The 19,297-nt window shown below is 60.0% G+C and overlaps 1 protein-coding gene across 6 annotated transcripts in view; it reads right to left on the bottom strand.

Moving 5' to 3' along the window:
• Osbp (oxysterol binding protein) overlaps nt 1-19,297 on the bottom strand; it is a 47,944-nt gene that overhangs the window by 18,976 nt on the left and 9,671 nt on the right. For all 6 annotated transcript variants that reach the window (XM_037235656.1, XM_037235657.1, XM_037235660.1 and 3 more), the window contains exons 5-10: nt 19,020-19,131; nt 17,494-17,686; nt 11,819-11,934; nt 11,033-11,137; nt 7,118-7,300; nt 6,303-6,548 (exon numbers count right to left, since the gene is read on the bottom strand). In XM_037235656.1, coding sequence (XP_037091551.1) covers nt 6,303-6,548; nt 7,118-7,300; nt 11,033-11,137; nt 11,819-11,934; nt 17,494-17,686; nt 19,020-19,131 — 955 coding nt within the window. The remainder of the gene's footprint in view (nt 1-6,302; nt 6,549-7,117; nt 7,301-11,032; nt 11,138-11,818; nt 11,935-17,493; nt 17,687-19,019; nt 19,132-19,297) is intronic.

Genomic DNA, 19,297 nt, shown 5'->3' on the forward strand with positions numbered 1-19,297 from the left:
GTTGGTTTGGCGCCGATAATTGCGCGCGACAGGCCAGACCGCCGGCAAATTGCCGCTTCTCAAGACATCACACGCTTGGTGTGGCTTATGGTGGGCCACTGACACGTTAGCGACGCCATCTACAGCCCGTCACGCTTCACAGTCCCACTCAGTTCTTCGAAATATGCCACGCAATGACAACACGGCGAGATAGAGAGTACGTCGGCCGGCGCGGCGCCACGTTCAGACCCTTCCCCCGAACCTTTCGTGGCCCGTCTCACCGACAATGACCAGCGTGTTCCCAACAGCCTCTTCCACTAATGCACGGGATGACACGCCAAGCTGCAGACGGCTCGCAATGCCACCGTTTGGCCGCGCGTCACTTTCTATCGCGTGCGAGAGTGCGGCGTCTCCCCCACGTGTCGGCCGGTGGCGGGCGTGCATCGGGAGCGGGGCGGCAGCGCCGACTGCAGGCCGTCCACGCAGCTGTCACTTTCCCGTCCCCTGGGCGACGGCGTCGCGGCACGGCCGGCCATCTGCGGCCGGCACGCCGCACATGGCTCCCGGCCGCCGGTTTCACCGACAGCGGGGCCCGCCTCCGCGCGGGGTGAGCGTCGTTAGGACGATAACGATCATTACGTCGCCGACGTGCGTACCTGATAGAGACGAGGATCAACGCGGCGGTGGTAGGGGGGCCGGCGACTTTGCCCAAGCCCCGGGTCAGCCCCCGCCATCCGGCAGCGCCGGTGACGACACTACAAGGGGGACGAGTTCACATACGTGCGACAGCGTGCACGGAACCAGCGACCCACCGACACCTGTGTCCGCCGTGTTTCAGGCGTGCCTGCTGGCTGCAGCGAGCGCGACCGCCGTCGCCGACCGGCCGATGCTGGAAGCCATCCCCACGTCGACACAGGCCTCGACGCCCGCCGGTCAGCAGCGGGCGGCGATCGTAACGCCGCGCGAGATGGCAGCAGCGCCGCAGCGGCCGGACGCCGACGTGCGGCCGCTGTACGAGAGCCGCGCTATACAGTGGGTGGGGGTGGGCACGCCACCCACGCGCTGGCGCGTGCCCACGCCGCCCGTCACGCCCCCCTGGCGCTTCGTGCCCGGCATCAGCTCCGGTTCTAGCTTCTGGCCCGACATCATGAACGCCATGGCGCGGCCGCAGCGGCGGCCAACCCCCGCTGCCGCCGGATCGCACGGTCGCAATGCCGCTGTCAACGGCACGCGATCGGCGCAGCCGGCGGCGGCGGCGGCCGAGTACGGAGGCACGGCCGCCCAGGCCGCCCCGGGCGCCGCCATCACCCGGCTCAACACGCTGACGTCGGCGACGTACCGGGGCGCGGCAGCGGCGCCGGCGCCGGCGCCGGCAGTCACCGGCCAGACCATCGCTCGACTCAACACGCTCACCTCGAACACGTACCAGGCGGCAGCGGCAGCCTCCGCGGCCGTCGCCGAACCCAGCCGGCCGCGCGCCGGCGTGCAAGCCCAGGTCGCCAGCCCCACCACGCCCGTGCAGGCGTACCCGGGCTCGACAGCGCGCGTCGTCGAGACGACTACGGACGCGACCACGGTCCGGGCGCGGCCGGCCGCCGGGCTGACGGTGCCGCGCGCTCCCGCCGCATCGGCGGCGGTCCCGGCGCAGAGCGGCGGTGCCACCAGCCGGCGCGGCGAGGCCGAGCCCGGCTGGCTGCGCGTGTTCGCCGTGCAGCCGGAGGCGGGCGGCGCACGGCCGGGCCGCGCCCTACCGGCCGCCGACCTGGCCGGCGCCGAGGCGCGGCGCACGGTCGGTCCGCCGGCCGAGCGCTTCCCGCAGCGCGTGCGGCTGACGCAGCAGTACAGGGCCGAGTACGTGCCAGAGCGCGACGACGACGTGCTGCTGGCCGGCCGGCCGCAGCACGGGCAGTACCCGTTCCATCAGCCGTACCAGCAGCAATACCAGTCCCCGGAGCCGTACCAGCAGCAGTACCGATCCACGGAGTCGTACCAGCAGCAGTACCAGTCCCCAGACCCGTACCAGCAGCCGTACCAGCCGAGGCAGCGGGAGTTCCAGGAGCCCCCGCAGACGTTCCGGCCGCCTTACCAGCCGCTGCCGCCGCGCCGGCCGCCGCCGCGTCGCGGCTTCGTCAACAACATGCTGACGCGGCTGTTCGGCGGCCCCGAGCGGCAACAGCGGCCGCGGCTACCGTTCTTCCCGGTACCGCCGCGGCAGCGGGGACCGCCCGAGGCACCGACTGCTCACGAGCTGCAGCCAGCGCGCCAGGAGTTCACGCCGAGCCCTCCGGAGCAGGGGCCGCCTGACCAGACCGCCTTCCGACCCGTCCAGATCTCCACCTCGTCGCCGCCGCTGTCCGGCGGCCAGTTCGGCAGCGCGGCCCAGTCTGACTCGCAGGCCGAGAACTCGTTCCAGTCCGAAGGTCGTGAGGAAAACTCCTTCCAGTCCGGCGTACAGTTCCAGAACTCATTCCAACCAAGCGGGAGGCTCGAGAACCCAGTCCAGTCCGGCCGTCCATTCGAAGCCTCGTTCCAGTCGAGCGCACCGTTCGACGCCGCGTTCCAGACCGGCGGCCAGTTTGACACTTCCTTCCAGACCTCCGCGCGGTTTGACAGCTCATTCCCGACCGAGCAAGACGAGGCAGCCGACTCGGACGGTGCTCTGCTCCGGCCGACGGCTGGCCACAACACCGCCCGACCAGCCGGAGTCGACCAACCGCGCCCCGAGCCGGCCGCGGACGCCATCCACGCCGCCTCGCCCGTCTCCGGACCGAGAACGCCGTCAGCGCGACCCTCCAGCTACTTCGCGCCGCCGCCGGGGCCCGACAGCCCGGACTTTGAGCCGGCGCGGCTGGCGCCAGTCGAGCAGGCGCTGACGGAGTCGGCGGCGCCTGCCGCGTCCGGCCGCCCGCTGCTCCGGTCACCGCAGACGACGGAGCGCCGCGACGACGGCACGGTGGTGGTCACCGGCGCGCTGCTCGACGACCCGCGCTCCGACGACGTCGTCGAGCTGGTCATCGAGTACGACAACGACCTGGAGAGCATCGTCGACGACCTGCTGCGCGAGGTACACGGCGCGGAGCCGGTCGCCGTCGCCGCCGCCGCCACCGCCGCCGCCGGCGGCGACCGGCCGTACCAGGTGACGCCGCCGTCCGCCAGCGAGCTGCGGCGCCGCCCACTGACCGTGCAGCAGCTGGACCGGCGGCTCGGCCTGGCGCACCAGCCCTACTACCACGTAGCCATGGCGCTGTACGGGCTGACCGGCGGCCGCGGGCCGGCGGCGCGGCGCCGCTGACGTCCGCCGACGGCGGTCAAGGCCGTGAAACGCGCGTGTACAATGGGGCCGACGGAGAGCCGTCCGGGGCTGCCGGCACAATCGGACGGGCGGCGTTCGGAGCGCGTGCGACGGACGCCGTCCGAGGGATGACACGAGTGCGCAACCCACTCCGCTCGCGGCAGATGCAGCCAACGTTAGAAGAGGCGGTATGATGTACAGAACGCGCGCACATTGATGTCGCTAGTGCGCAAGCTGTGATGAGGTAGTTGTTGCATGTAAGCACATCTTTCAGCGTGTTATTTATTTTTTGTTGCGGCGGCGACTCATTTTTTGTGTTAAATAAATGATAAGCACTGGTCTGGTGGCATTGTGTTCATTTCACCCAGCTTGTGTATGCAAGCCAAATATAAAATGCAGCACAGAATCGAAGAGTCAGGAGCGACAGGTCAAGCAGTCAAAGAACTAAAGCCAACGCGGATTAAAAAATGCGTCCCTGGAAAACTGCAACGAAGGTGGCACGCGTGCGCCACGCAGATCGCGGACGCCGTTTCTCCGCGGCCGCGCGAGACTAACGACCGGTGCGCCATCCTCGCGCGACGCCCGCGTCGGCGGGAAAGTGAAAATGGCGCGCGGCCCGACCGGCCGCTGTCCCGCAACTGGTATCAGGGGAGCGACGCGCCCTCGAGCGGGTGTCGCCTCGGCGTCCGGCAGCCGGCCGACGCGCGATGACGCGGCGGCGCCAGCGCCGGGCGGAGCGAGCCGTGGCGCAAGCTGCCGGTCTTGCCCAACGGCGTGCGGACGTCACACACATACGGGGGAGGGTGTGGGAGTGGACGCTGTGCTGAGGCAGCGCGGCTGTGAGGATCGCATTGTCTGACGTCTGTTGCGCTACAACGCAACAACTGCAGACAATTTAGCCGAAAGTGCAGAACAATTATATCAATGCGGTGCAACACAGCAGCGAGACATCGTTCAGATGCTGTTTGGTGCAAATGCTACAATTACGTAACGCGAGGTACATGTATACGGCTAGAGTACCGCTAGCATAGATGTTTCACATACTCACTGTTACCGTTTCATGGCCGAATGAACCCCATTACACCTGACCGAAACGGAGCAAGTGTTTTCCCTGGCCTGCAGTAGCCACAGCCAGCGCCAACTCGCCTCCGGACACTACGCTCACACGTCACCAACTATTGGTGCACGGCTGGGCGAGGCGCACCAAACCCCTAACCCGTTTACGAGGCATTCTTCTAGCACTAGGGGGCCTTTGCGACACGCTCAGCTTGCACCACATTGTTTTTTTTCAAGATACGTCGATCTACTGCGGCAGCAGTGATGAGATGAGCACGTGTAGTAGGCTTAAGTGAGAACCTTAAGATATATGTCATGCAATGTTCTTGACCATAGATGCTAACGCCATGCTGTGGCTATGCGGTGGTCATAACACACAATACAAACCATGAGTAGATAGGTATTGATAATTCTTCGCCAGCGTCAGACGATGACGAGTGGTGGTTTTCGGGCGCCCCGACTTTAAAAGCCATTTAGCGCCCACTGTTGCGTACTGCGCATTGGCATCTTTCCTGGCAGTATGACCTAGTCATATTAGCTGATAACAAGCATAGCACAAATCTTCGAAGTCTAAAAATCCCGATCAGTTGGCACCGCTTGCTGCCGCACAATACGAATACGAGTAAGCAAACCAGCTGCTCAAGAGAGCTCCAGGGGACTTAAGCTCGCAAGCTGCGAACGTAACGTCGCCCAGCGGTGGAATCATGAGTTTAAAAATATACACCCATCTGTAGATGTCGCTAGCAAACTGTGACCGCATGGGCGCTGTTTACGCTAGAATCCCACAAAACCAGATCAGCATGTCCAAAGATCTCGCGCTAATGAAGCAGGGCAGAACACTTTTCACGCAAAGGATACGGGGGATCACCGTCACACAGCAGTAGGGGTACTCCAGTCAGTCACAGCTCCGCCTGACCTCGGTCTCGGGTCGCGGGTGCTAGGCGACGGGGCTTCCGAGAGACGTTCAGCGAGCACAGACGGCAGCAGTCAGTGCGGTCCCCGAGCGGAGGAAATTCCTCATTTGTCGTGTCATAACCAAGCATCTGGTGTCTAGCGCATTACGCCAGGTGCACGGCCAGCAGCGCGCACCACATGGCCCCACCCACTGACGTGACGTCACAGGAAAGTCAGCAGAGCCACCCAGGCTATGGCCAGCCCCCCGCATCGCCTCCGAACGCTCACCGGCCGGTGTGCCAGCCGACAGCAAGCCCAGAGCGAAGGGCGCCAGCGGTCTGGCCGATCTCAAGTGTGGCTGGCTCCGACCAGCCGCACTACGCCGTCCCAGCCTGCCTCCTAGCGCCCACCCGCTCCGTCCAGTCGACCAGTCGGTGTTCTCTCACCCGGCGTGCGGCCCTCACTTGTTCGGAAAGTACCCTCAAGCCACAACTGACGTCCTCACCTGTTCGGAGACAGCCCTTCCGCTGCAGCCTGTGCCCTCACCTGTTCGGAGATGGCTCTCCAGCCGCAGTCTGTTCTGCACCCTCGCCTGTTCGGAGATGGCCGTCCAGCCGCGGTCTGCAAACTCGCCTGTTAGATGGTCTCAAGTCGGCAATCGGAGTCCTCACCTGCCCGGAGATGGCCCTCCAGCCGAGGTCTGCGCCCTCACCTGTTCGGAGACGGCCCTCCAGCCGCGGTCTGCGCCCTCACCTGTTCGGAGATGACTCTCGAGCCGAAGTCTGCGCCCTCACCTGTTCGGAGGTGACCCTCGAGCCGAAGTCTGCGTCCTCACCTGCCCGGAGATGGCCCTCCAGCCGCGGTCTGCGCCCTCACCCGTTCGGAGATGGCCCTCCAGCCGAAGTCTGCGCCCTCACCTGTTCGGAGATGGCCCTCCAGCCGAAGTCTGCGCCCTCACCTGTTCGGAGATGGCTCTCCAGCCGAAGTCTGCGCCCTCACCTGTTCGGAGATGGCCCTCCAGCCGCGGTCTGCGCCCTCACCTGTTCGGAGATGACTCTCGAGCCGAAGTCTGCACCCTCACCTGTTCGGAGACGGCCCTCCAGCCGAAGTCGTCGCGCCGGTCGCACTCGTACGTCTCGCCGAGCAGCGGGTTAAACGGCTTGCCAGAGCGCGTGCTGGTGGTGGAGTACGCGCTGACTGTGAACGCCGCCACATAGCACATCTGCTCGCACGAGTCGGAGCACTCGGCCGCCCTGTCCAGCAGATAGCTGTACTCGAAGTCCTCCGTCAGGCGCTGCAGCATGGAGAGTGGCTCCGAGAAGTTCACCTGGCAACGGGCGGCGCAGGTCAGCGGGCCTGCCAGCACCGTCCCGGCCAGCACTGGCCACACATGGGCGCTGGCGGCAGTTGGGTAGTGCCCGCCGGACTGTCAGAAACCGTCTAGATGGCCATTCGCAAACGTAACGGCTGTTGTACTACATCCTGGCAGACAGATTTCGATATGTTCATGATGTGTATGATGCATTACATCACGCACATGATGGCAAATAACACAATATTCTGCTACCACCATTTTGCACACACGAGCGACAAGCCATACCCAACATGTCCGAACAGCACCAATCCCTGCAACAATGAAAAAGACAACGGTTCGACATGATCATGGTAGCTTGCTCAAGCACGCTTGCCCGCTCATTATCGTCACGGTCAAAAGCCTGATACCAATGAAGGTATCAGCAGCCAAAAGTGTCAAAGTCAGCACAAGCATGGCACCAAGTACACAACTGGTGACTGTGACCGTGACTGACTAGTGACGCCTGTGACTGCCCATTCCAATTCCGGATACCAAACTAAACAAATACGGAGCCTGGCAGAGGCGGCCGACAGCCAACTGACCGGCACAGGGATTTTGGTCAGCTCCTTGCCGATCGAGTTTTTCATGATGCTCCACAGATTGAGCGGGTAGTTGGGCTTCTCCGGGATGCTGGTGCGCCGTTTGCGCGCGCTCTTGACTGGCTTGTGCGCCATGTCGGCCGAGAAGTTTGGCGGCGAGTCACCATTGCCCGATCCGGGACGTCGCTGTGGAGCCGGACGGTCAACCCAGGTCAGCTTAGTCGGCCACACTGCCTAAAATGGAACGATCCGCTCCGACATGGTGAGCCCGTATGCCTGTCAGGTCAGGTCAGGTCAGGTCAGGTCAGGGAAGGGAAGGGAAGGTCAGGGAAGGTCAGGACAGGGCAGGGCAGGGCAGGGCAGGGCAGGGCAGGGCGGTTCAGGGCAGGTCACGTCACCTTACGCCTCTGCCCACGCCCGGCTATGTCAGATCACGCCAATTCAGGCACACCGCAGGTCAGAACAGCTACGTTCAACCCAGCTCAGGTTGCACCCCTCCGCCAGCGCTCGACCCCCGCTCCCCAGGTCGGAGGCCAAGGCCACACACAGGTCGCACGTCACTCCGTGCCCGCGTAGAACCGACGCCGCGGCGACTGGGACCGGGCTGTGACACCGGCCTGTCAGGGTGCGCGAGCTGTCGCCGCCAGCTGAGGCACCACCCGAGACTAGGCTGCGACGCCGGCCCGTCAGGGCACAGCAGCTGTCGCCGCCAGCTGAGGCACCACCCGAGACTAGGCTGCGACGCCGGCCCGTCAGGGCACAGCAGCTGTCGCCGCCAGCCGAGGCACCACCCGAGACTAGGCTGTGACACCGGCCCGTCAGGGTACAGGAGCTGTCGCCGCCAGCCGAGGCACCATGTGTCAGAGGCCGAGGGCCACGCTGATCACGGATCGCCCGATGAGACGGGCGACCAGCACCACCCGTGTACTCCGGCTGCAGACCGCCGCTGCCATCGCCCCACGGGAGGGGCGGTCAGCACCACCCGCGCACTCCGGCTACAAACCGCCGCTGTCATCGCCCTACGGGAGGGGCAGTCAGCACCATCCGCGCACCCCGGCTACAAACCGCCGCTGTCATCGCCAGACGGCAGGGGCGGTCAGCACCACCCGCGTACTCCAGCTACAAACCGCCGCTGTCATCGCCCCACGGGAGGGGCAGTCGGCACCACCCGCGCACTCCGGCTACAAACCGCCGCTGCCATGGCCCGACGGCAGGGGCGGTCAGCACCACCCGCGCACCCCGGCTACAAACTGCCGCTGCCATGCCGCGACACCGTTTGACAAGAACAATCAGGAACCTACTTGTCCTCCACAAAATTGACGATGTAATACGCCGTTGATCACAATGAACGTCTGGAGGGTTGAACCAACCAAATCCACATGATGACTCAAGTCGCAGGTGCACATATACGGTCATACGAATAACTTTAAATGTATACATATGTTCAGCTGAATAATCCATAACAGAATAACAATGGACTGGAAAGTGTTGCGCTAATTCACCAGACGCACTGGAGTTAAAACTTAAGCTATGAACAAATGCGGGACATTAGTCACGAGCTCAAGACCTAAACACGTGATACTTAACAATCGACCCTTCAGGAAATTGATGTGAAAGTAAGCTTGAATTGTACTTATTTCAATAATACTGATAACACCTTATCCTCATCATATCTGCTGTTATGTGGAGCTCTAAATACCTCCAGCAACGCCACAACCAGGACCAACATACGAAATACAAGACGTCGAGGACCGTTGACACCTGCCAAGCGCCTATCAGACCTAAAAACAACATTAAATCCAACCCCGTCCAAGGTTCCGGGCCGCGCATGGTCAGGCGGAAGCCAACCCAGACCAACAGGACCCCATACAGGCGCACTGACGCAACATACACAAGCCTATGACGCCAGACAGCATAGACACATAGTCCCCGCGCGGATACGGCGGTGATAACATAAACACACAGCCAACGCGTGATCATGGACCACGATGACACAGCTTCTGAACGAAGAGAATAAGATCTCAGCACACACGCACATACCCTGCATGACCATACCCTGGCAAGGCCACCGCCGCACAGCCCGGAACGGACAGAATGATGCCAATGCCGAGCCCTAGCCCCCGCAGGGACAGAAGGACACAAGGCCCTTCAGCCGTCTGCAGCATAACAACATACATACAAACAGCCGCAGCAGAGACGGACATCCCCACACAGCGCCTCGGCGCCTGCTCGCCGAGCCGACACTGACCGTCCTGCTTCGGTAGGCCCGCCGCTTCCACACCCACGAGTAGAGGCACATGTCTCCCGCGCCGTGCCGCGCCGCGCCGCCGCGCACGTGGCTCCGTGTGGGGATGTGTGTGGGTGTGTCCAGCCGGCCGGCCAGCGGCCGCGGCGCCGGCCGGCGACGATAAACAGCCGGGCAGGCCGGCGGCCGCGGCGGGGCGGGGCGGGGGCGCGGCCCTGGAGGTGACGCCCGGATGGCCGCACCGGTTCCCGGGGGACAGCAGAGAGCAGGGAGGGGGGGGGGGGGCTGCACTCACCCGGACGTCACGCACCGTCCCGACCGACAGGGTCGGCCGCGCGCGGCGCACAGGCCCAAGCTGCGCCCGCCGGCGGGCTCGATAATAGCATTAACAGCTGGCGAACAGCAGGCGGCGACCTTGCGACGAGCGCACTCCGGGCAGACGGGCGCCCGCCACTCGCCGCCGGACGAGCCACCCCTCGAAGGTCATCAGTCGGCGCTGGACGGACCGCCCCGCGTCACCAAACGTCCCCAGACAGGCCGCCCCCGGGGTCACCACTCTGCCTCGCAGGGCCCCGCGTGGGGTGCGCCTCGCCCCACACGCTGCTCCACCTCGGGCGGCGCCGGCGGGCTTCGGCACGTGTCCGCGCGCCGGGCCGAGACATTGACCACACTGTGGTCGCCATACAGAGCTCGGGGCGGCTGTCTGTCAGCCAGCGCGTGTGCGTGCTGACACGCGGGCACGTCAGCGTCCGAGCCTGGGTTTGGATTTGCCGCGGCGCTGGACGCCATTCGACCACACGGCAGAGCACGTAACACGCACACTTCCACGCCATTTGAAAACGTGCCCCTCGGAAAGGCGACGAAGGTTGTTTTGACCCGCGCCGGCCAACGCTGGCACGTGCCTCGGCAAGGTTGGACTGGGGACCACCGCATCGGGGACTGCGTGACCTTCCGAACCCACGGGGCAGTGATAATATGAACTTCATTACGGGTGTGCGGTTTTACGGGCAGCAACTGTGTGCACCGCATAATACGAACCAAATGCACGAGCATCAGTTGTGCGTGAGGTTGCCGACTGCGCGCGGTACGATTCGGCGCGGTAAAGTTGCGCCACGTAATGCAACAGGCGGCGCGGCAGAGTTACAGCAGGCAACCTACGGCAGCTATGGCTCAAGCGGGGCCGTAAAATCCGATCAGACGCCATGAGGCGGCCTCGGCAGTGGGCACGCAGCGCACGGACGCGCGCAGCTTCGGCTCATGTTCAGTCTCCACGCAAATGGTGTACTATCTCCTACATGACAGGGAAGGACGCGAGAAGACTGGGAGGTACTGTGGCGCGAATGGACAATCGCGTCAAGAGGCCTCCACCGCAAACACTCGACAGGCACACTGAGCGCGGCGGGCGGCTCGCTCGCGCGGCACGCGTGTCAACGGCCAACACGTCCGCCGCGGCGGCCGGACCTCACGTGCTACAGCCGTGCGGCGCATATCCTAAATTGCTCCGGTCCTGGGCGACCCAATCCCAGAGGCCAGTCCGCGCAACACACTGCCTGCGCAGGGCGCCACGCTAGGCACGGCAGTCTACGAACGCCGTCGCCAGCGTCTCGCAACAGCCACCTCCCGCTGCCGTCCGGCCACCAGGCGCCACAGAACACCAGCCTCGAGAGCGTTACCTTCTGTTTGTCCGGCTTGTGGGCGATGACGCCGACCATCTCCGAGTTGTCCTCCTCGTTGCTCGAGTCGGACTCGTTCGGCAGCTTGTCCCGGCCCTCGGACGTCTGCGCCACGCACGCACACGCACAAAGGGCGGCCGTTAGCGGACGGCGCTCGGAACCGCCGGGGGGAGGGGGGGGGCGTCGGTCGGCGGTGGGTCACGCCAGGTCACTACTCTCGGGGCAGCACGACAGCGTGCGCGCGCACTACTCCAGTATAGGGTAGCTATCTCTGGTATTGTCTGCTACAAAAACTTTCAGTGGAAGCGCAACCATCCTGAGGGAGGGCTTCGGCGCCAAACGTTACCACTTTACAAGGCTTCGTAAAATTAAGTGGCATTCATGGTCCATGTCCCCATAGCATAATAATTATCATTGCGAATGACTGGCTTCGACAGAAGAAATATTTCTAGCCGAGAACAGTTCGGGTCGTTCGTAACTTCCCAGTATCGCACTTCTTATCGGCTGTTTCCTCAAATAGCACACATCGCTCTCAAACAATTTACACGGTAATATTCGGGGACGGTTAGTGCATTACTTATATACCACACCACCACATACCGCAAAACCGAATCATTTAAAGCAGGCAAAGGTAATCAATCACGGCTGCGCACCACTAGCGCTCCTGCACAAAAGCCGGGGGTGTTCACAGAAACCAAACCGCTCGCGCCGGGCCGAGCCGCCCCAGCTGCCGGGGGCGGTGTGCTTATGGCCCGGCCCTGGCGGCGCGGCGCGCTTCACCCTCACCTGCGACACGTTACTGCCCGAGCGCTTGTGGTTGGTGGGCACGGCCACCGTGAAGTGGCTGCCGAAGTCGTCGGCCGCATCCTCGAACTCGTCATCGCTCGACTGGATACTGGCCACTGCGGGAGCGCGGGTGGGCATGACGCGCCGTGGGAGAGGGGTGCTGGTCAGGCGATGACGTCCAGGGGAGAGCGCCGACCCACACGGACCTGGTGCTGACTCCGGGACACGGCACCGGCCCTCTGGTGACGCCCAGACAGAGACGCGGAGCCGTGGTGACTCCGGGACAGGGAGACGGACCCGTGGTGACTCCGGGACACGGGCACTGGCCCCCTGGTGACGCCCAGACAGGGACGCGGAGCCGTGGTGACTCCGGGACAGGGAGACGGACCCGTGGTGACTCCGGGACACGGGCACTGGCCTCCTGGTGACGCCCAGACAGGGACACGGAACCGTGGTGACTCCCGGACACGGGCACTGGCCCCCTGGTGACGCCCAGACAGGGACGCGGACCCGTGGTGACTCCGGGACAGAGAGACGGACCCGTGGTGACTCCGGGACACGGGCACTGGCCCCTGGTGACGCCCAGACAGGAACACGGAGCCGTCGTGACTCCAGGACAGGGAGACGGACTCGTGGTGACTCCGGGATACGGGCACTTGCCCCTGGTAACACCCAGACAGAGAACGGACCTGTGGTGACGACGCACCGAGGAACTGACTCATTGGCGGCACTGAGAAGGGGAGGTGGTCCACAAGGTGACGACAGAAGCGAGGTTATGACCCACTGGTGACAACGAGACGAACACAGTGACCCACTGAGGACATAGAGCCAGGGAGATGGATATACCGGAGACAACGCACAAAGGGACTACAACTGACCCACTGGGGACACCGTGGCAGGGAGACGGATCCGGTGGTGACAACAGGACAACGATACTGGCCTTTTGGAAACAGCAGGGCAAGAACATTGACACTGGAAGCACTGGCACAGGGACACTGGTCTCGACGCTAAGACAGTACTGTTATGGGACACGTCCAGGACATTGATCTTGCTCGCCAGATGATACACCTGATTCAGGAATTATGCGGTGGTTGTCCAACGATCAGAAACAAAATGAACACTGTTCCAACGAGAAACAAACGAGCTAATGCCAACACAGCAGAAAAATACTGAACACGGTGAAGCAGGAGCCCGCTGTATACGCCTGGTGAGTAAACAGCGCTTTTGAAAGAAGCAAGTCATTGGGCTACAAGAAGGTGTCTGGCAATATGGTACATTAAACACGCGCTAATGGGAGACGTCTGGCCGCGAACATGATACGCATCGGCCTCCGAGAATAGCTAATGAACAGGCCAGCCATGCTATCAATAGAGCAAATCACGCTGCATCGATTCCACGGATGATCAAGGCAAGTGGCAGAAAACATTGTATGTGTGATGCGTGCCGGTTTACAATCGTTTACATGTGAAAGTGAGGCCTAACACGTAATGTGCGATGCCTGTTCGATTGAAATAGTTTGCATGTATAATTGATGCGCGATGCGTGATGCCTGTTTACTTCCACTCGCTTGCATGTTTGAATGAAGCGTGATGCGTGACGCCTATTTGCTTGAATTCGTTTATATGTACACGTATGTCTGGGTCTTCTAATTCTTAGAAAAGCACTGTATCGTAGTAATGGTTAGCAACCGCTCCTTGCTTAATTCCCTGAATGTTGGTGTCCTGCAAAAACTGAGGTTTGCTGTTTAAAAAAAACCCTGAAATATCGAGCAGGATCATCGGCAGGCAATTTTGAATTCATTTCCGCTATTGTTTCGATAAAGGCATGTTGCCGAAATATTGATCTAACTATATATCCATCCTCCTGCTTTTTCCGAGGAATAAGGCTATTACTTCTGTCTTTCTATGTGAATAATGTTCCTAGCTAATGCACTGAACAACCTACGTAAACATACATCTCCCGGTCGTGAATTTCAGTTGTAACTGAAACGGGAGGCAGGATCGGCCCCCTCAGATACAGCCATCTATTGAGCTGCTTTAGCCCCGCGACGTGTCGGGAGAAAGATCGAGGCCAATACGAATTTCTTTTTTTTACACAAATTCCGAGAAACGTTGACCGTTCACCTTAAAGTGTAGAAAGTGGAGTACACCGAAACTTGCCACGTTATGTGCATAATTGCACACGCATAGTTGCGAAGACATGTACAATAAGGAAGCATGCATTTTCCGGCCGTTAATTCCCTTGAAACTGAACTGGGCGGTAGGCTCGATCCTTCAGGAGCCTTTAGTGGCCTTCAGGAGCCTTCAGGGGCCGTTGCTTTACGTACAACAGCGCCTAAGCATTCGCATCATTTACACTTGGATAGCATGACATGAATGAAATAAATCAAATGACTGTCGAATCAAATCAAGACAACAGTCCAGATCAAGATTAATAGGAGTCGCAACAAATCAAGTGGATCAAATCAAACTGAGCCAAAGTGAATCAAGAGGAATATTCGAGCGTTTGTATATAAGTGGCGGATGTAAGGCCATGACGATGGTGAGTAGACACGACGTCTGATGGTGAGCAAATTGCTGCGATGAAAACAATATTACTCGCAAACAGCGCTGACTTAGATAATTGTGGGGGGCAGGAGGCAGAGCACATGCACTAAAATATATTCAAATCGTAACACCTGTCGTTGTTGAGCACATTTGTGCACCTGGCACCGCCAGTGTCACTCGCCATGTCTCCGCAACTTTTCAACTCTGCTAACATGGCACCGCCACTTTGTCATCAAAACAGACCTTTTGCCCCTGCATAGGCTGCAATACTGACCAGCGCCCCAGATCTCTCTGGTGCTTATCTGTTTACCTCTGTAATATTTTCGTACTTGGCACCCAACACATAGCTGGCAAGATTAGCAGCAGGTATTATGTAAACAAACATGCACTGATTTCAGCGAAAAAACCAACACCGGTTCCGCAGTCCGCAGCGCTTCGTGCTCGAGCGTGGCTGCGCCGCCGGGGCTCTCTGTCTGTCGACTCGACACTTCTCCTCTCCACATGTCAACTCGACACTTCTCCTCTACGCCTGTCGACTCGACACCTCCCCTCTCCACCTGTCGACTCGATGCTTCTCCTCTCCACCTGTCAACTCCACACCGCTCCTCTCCGCCTGTCGACTGACACCTCCCCTTTCCGCCTGCCGACTCGACACTTCTTCTTCTCACCTGTCGACTCGGCACCTCTCCTCTCCGCCTGTCGAATGACACCTCCCTTCTCCGCCTGTCGACTCGACACCGCTCCTCTCCACCTGTCGACTGACACCGCCCCCCTCCGCCCGTCGACTCGACACTAGTTCTTCCCACCCGTCGACTGACACCTCTCCTCTCCGCCTGTCGCCTCGACACTTCCTCTTCCCACCTGTCGACTCGACACCTCTCCTCTCCGCCTGTCGACTGACACCTCCCCTCTCCGCCTTTCGACTCGACACTTCTTCTTCCCACCTGTCGACTAAACACCCTCCCTCTCCGCCTGTTGACTCGACATTTCTGGCTTTCAGACGCATATGGATCGCTTGAACGAGTGATGGAATACTTTTATCACCGTCAAGATGGACAAACTGCGAAAACCTGGAAGACTTGCGCCTAGTGAGCTGGCAAAATGGAGCACGACTTAGACAACCGGCGATCTTAGTTATTATCTGAACCTCGATGCGGCCACCCACCATTCTGGCCACCATTCGTTCACTAATTCAACGCTTGGGGTCGGCCCTGTGCACCTTGCTCCAGTGGCTCAGCCAAACTCAGATGACAGCGAACCCCATCAAACCCAACCTCATCGTTCTCGAAACTGGCTAAATGCTTCGGAACCTTCCATTTCCACTGCAAAAAACGGCGTGGCAGTCGACGAGAAGCATGTGAGCCAGCCGGTGGTCAGGCACACGGAACCGCTCGCCGGCCCGAGTCATACCGGGAACTCAGGATGCACGGCCGACGTGCGTCACCGGCCTGGTCGTAGCCCTAGTGGGTACGACCACACTAAAACTACATCACAGTATATGGGAACACGACTGGCCAATCTATCGGGCGCCACAAGAGGCTGCTCAACTTCTGAGCGAGTGTAGTGTCTAGAAGACCAAAGTGCACGCATGTGCGTGGCGTCTTGAGCGAGCTCAATTGGTAACCTATCCAGGACCTCGCGATGCATCGTGCGCTATGCCTCCTCAGAACTGCGGTAGTCGCAGGCAGGCGAGCGACTTTGCTTGTCACTTTACACACCACCGTTCGGCAGCGTTCTGCGAGGCGGGACGGCCAGGTGGCCCTGGCACACATCAGCAAGAAATCGAGACGGCGGCAGTTCACCTGCCGAGCGACCACAGCCTTCCAGCGATAATCACTGCCACAGGGAAATCAGAATCATGTTCTTAACAAAAATGTGAAGGCAACTTGGTTCGGCACACTATATAGGCATAGCGCTTGTGTGAATCACCCGATTATTTTACCTAGCATGCATCATTCGTTATTTTATATGGGCGAAGGCGTGTGCATGAAGAGCCAGCTGTACCTGGAAAGCATGCATATAGGATCCATGCACATGTACTTTATGAACTTCGTTGTACTGTCTTGCACATATGAGCTTAATACTCTTTAAGCGGAAAGGATTACTATAGACAGCACAGCTATATGTTTGGTAAATGTGGTCCTCAATGCATCATGGTTTGGTTACGCCATCGTACCTGGCACAACATTGATTCGGAGCCAATTGATGGCCGTTAAATTTGGAAATGGCGCCCACGAACACCAGATATGGACGCCTCGATCATTGTATATATTCCTGGCCTCGATCGCCGCATGGCAAATGGAATGGCAGGATTTGAACGGCGTTATCACGACGTCATGAATGCCACGGTGACTTTGAAACACTCTACCCCATATCCCTTTCCCTGCTTTCGCGGGCGTGCAGTTCAGAAACTAAAGGGGCTTAGGTTTTAAGAAGGGCAGTATTGTGAACAGCACCGAAAGGTCTTCAAAGTGGCTACTTCAGTTCAAACCCGCACATAAATGTTGTCTCAAAATGTTAAAGCATCACATATGATAGTAGCGGTAGGAAGTAACACAGAGGTAGTGAGCAACATCTCAATGTTTCGTAAAAAAACCGGTATTGCCTGGCGTATGTTTCGCAGGACACAGGTGGAACCACCCTGGGTAATAGTGTCAAACTGTTATCAGGATAGGTGTAACTGTAAGTACGGAAATGCAACCAAATATCAGCAATGACTGTAAAGGGTTGGGAGAACAAATCACAGAGCAAAGCAAACGAACAAACAAACCAGGGGACAGTGACGGAACCACCCCTTGTTATGAATATAGGTTGTCATAGGTATAATCAATCTAGTATTCAACCCTAATAGGTCACAGTTGTTCGCAATAACAGAATCTAAACGTGCAAACGTCAGTGATTCGCAAGGTCAAGTAAAGTACGATTTTCAGCATCGGCTTTCACATGCACCCCACCTTCACAGCACAACACGCGTCACTCCTTTAGGATACCGGGTAGGGAGATATACTCGTGTTCGGTTCCATACCAATCAGGTGGGAGCGGTCACTACACGAGAAAGCAAGCCCACATGACCACACAAACCGTGCAGCCGACATCGGACGGTGGAGGGCGGTCCACGAGAGCACGTACCACCAGTGAGACTGTCTTTCTTGATGAGCTGCTTGACCTCCAGCTGTTTGGCCTCGTTCTCCAGGTGGGAGTGCTGTCGGGCCAGCTGCTCCACCATCTGCTCCAGCCGGCTGCGCTGGTCGCGCTCGTGCTGGAACATGCGCTGCCACTTGCGGCCGTGCGTCTGCACCAGGTCCCGGTAGTCGGCGCACGCCTGCAGCACAGGCGCCGCTCAGGCTGGGGAGCCGGTGCCCGGGCAGGGGCACGCACACAGACGCGCCCACCGGGCCGGGGACGCCGCACGGTAACCTCAGCACAGTGATGAGCGCTGGCAGCAGTGATGAGCATGGCCTCACACCGGTGGATATCGCCCTCGGACGTTTGAACAGCTCAAGCCAGCTACAGACAGCGTCCTGAAACACTTAGAGCTGTGTACGTCATCCCGTGACGTTCGCACAGCTGTGGAAGCCTACCAGCAACGCCTCCATAGTTGTGAAGACCATCCAGCCACGCTTCCATAGCTGTGAACACCATCCAACGACGCCTCCATAGCTGTTAACACCATTCAGCGATGCCTCCAGAGCTGTGAACACTATCCAGCGGCGTCCACAAAGCTGTGAACACCGCCCAGTGACACCGCCATCAACCATGAGAACCTAGTGCAGCATCGTCCCTCCGCGGCCGCATCCCGTGACCCCGGCTCGCCACAGCGCGGGTTTGCACACTACCGCCCTCAGGCCTGCAGGAACATCCGACACGCTGGCGCCGTCCAGCGATGCCGCCGACGCGCCGACACATGGGCAGCTACTGACCGCTGGACTGCATTCCCACGGTCGTGGTGGCGTCACGCACCGCCGCGGCTCGGGTTTCTGCACTCGGGACCACGTGCTCGCCGGGAGCGTGGTCGCGGTACAATGGGTGACGAGCTGAGGCATGTCCGTGCACCGCTGCAAGGAATAGCGCCGACAGCAGCCGTGCCCAGAGGCCACGTGCCGCTCGATGGCGGCAGTCGCGCAACCGCCCACCCTGGGACACGTATACGTAGCTAGGACGGTGAAGATACCATCGAGGTGGAACTTACACCATGCCGTGGCTAGGTTTGGTAGAAACCCACGTATCGACCACGGCACCGCAAAGACCTCCCTTCATTAGCCTTCTGATCGAAAGAGAAAAACCAAAACGGGGTAAGGATCGCGAAAGTTGTTACAGCGTGGGCAGTTTAACAGAGTTTCAAAACATGCAAAATGACCAGTAATTTGGCGGAGTCGCAAAGTGGGGGTAAGACTGTGGCCATCCTGGGTTACCTACGACATCGAGACTCGTCTTCACCGCCGCTGTACGGGTGCTCGAATGGGCTACCCACGAGAGCGGCCTCACGTCCGGCCGCTCTCGTGGGTAGCCCTGACGGCCGGAGCAACCTCGCCCCCTCCCAGCGAATGACGCCCTGCCAGGATACCCGATGACGTGACGAAAGAGAACAACAGGCCAAAAACCAATCGCCAATAGTGCTCCACGTTTGCAAGCATGGCTGGCAGAAATCTGCCTACCTTAATCATAGCTGTAGACGTGATTCGAAACAGCGTCGCCCTCCCGTTGACCTGCTTCACCTTCGCCGTGACCTCCTGAGCGCTCTCCGAGTTCTCCAAGTCGGCCAGGGATCTGTGACAAGCAGTACAGTTTGGTGAGAAACTCGGTCACGATAGCAACGAGCACCGCATATCGTACGTAACTGCCATCCATGGATGTCACAATGGTGCAGGGGTCGCATGAGTCAACAGATGAACCCTACAACCTGTTTTACGAGGGTTGTTGCAGATGATAGCAG

Source organism: Pollicipes pollicipes, unplaced genomic scaffold, assembly GCF_011947565.3.
Source record: "Pollicipes pollicipes isolate AB1234 unplaced genomic scaffold, Ppol_2.1 Scaffold_7261;HRSCAF=8764_pilon_pilon_pilon, whole genome shotgun sequence".
In the NCBI taxonomy this organism is placed as follows: Eukaryota; Metazoa; Arthropoda; class Thecostraca; order Pollicipedomorpha; family Pollicipedidae; genus Pollicipes; species Pollicipes pollicipes.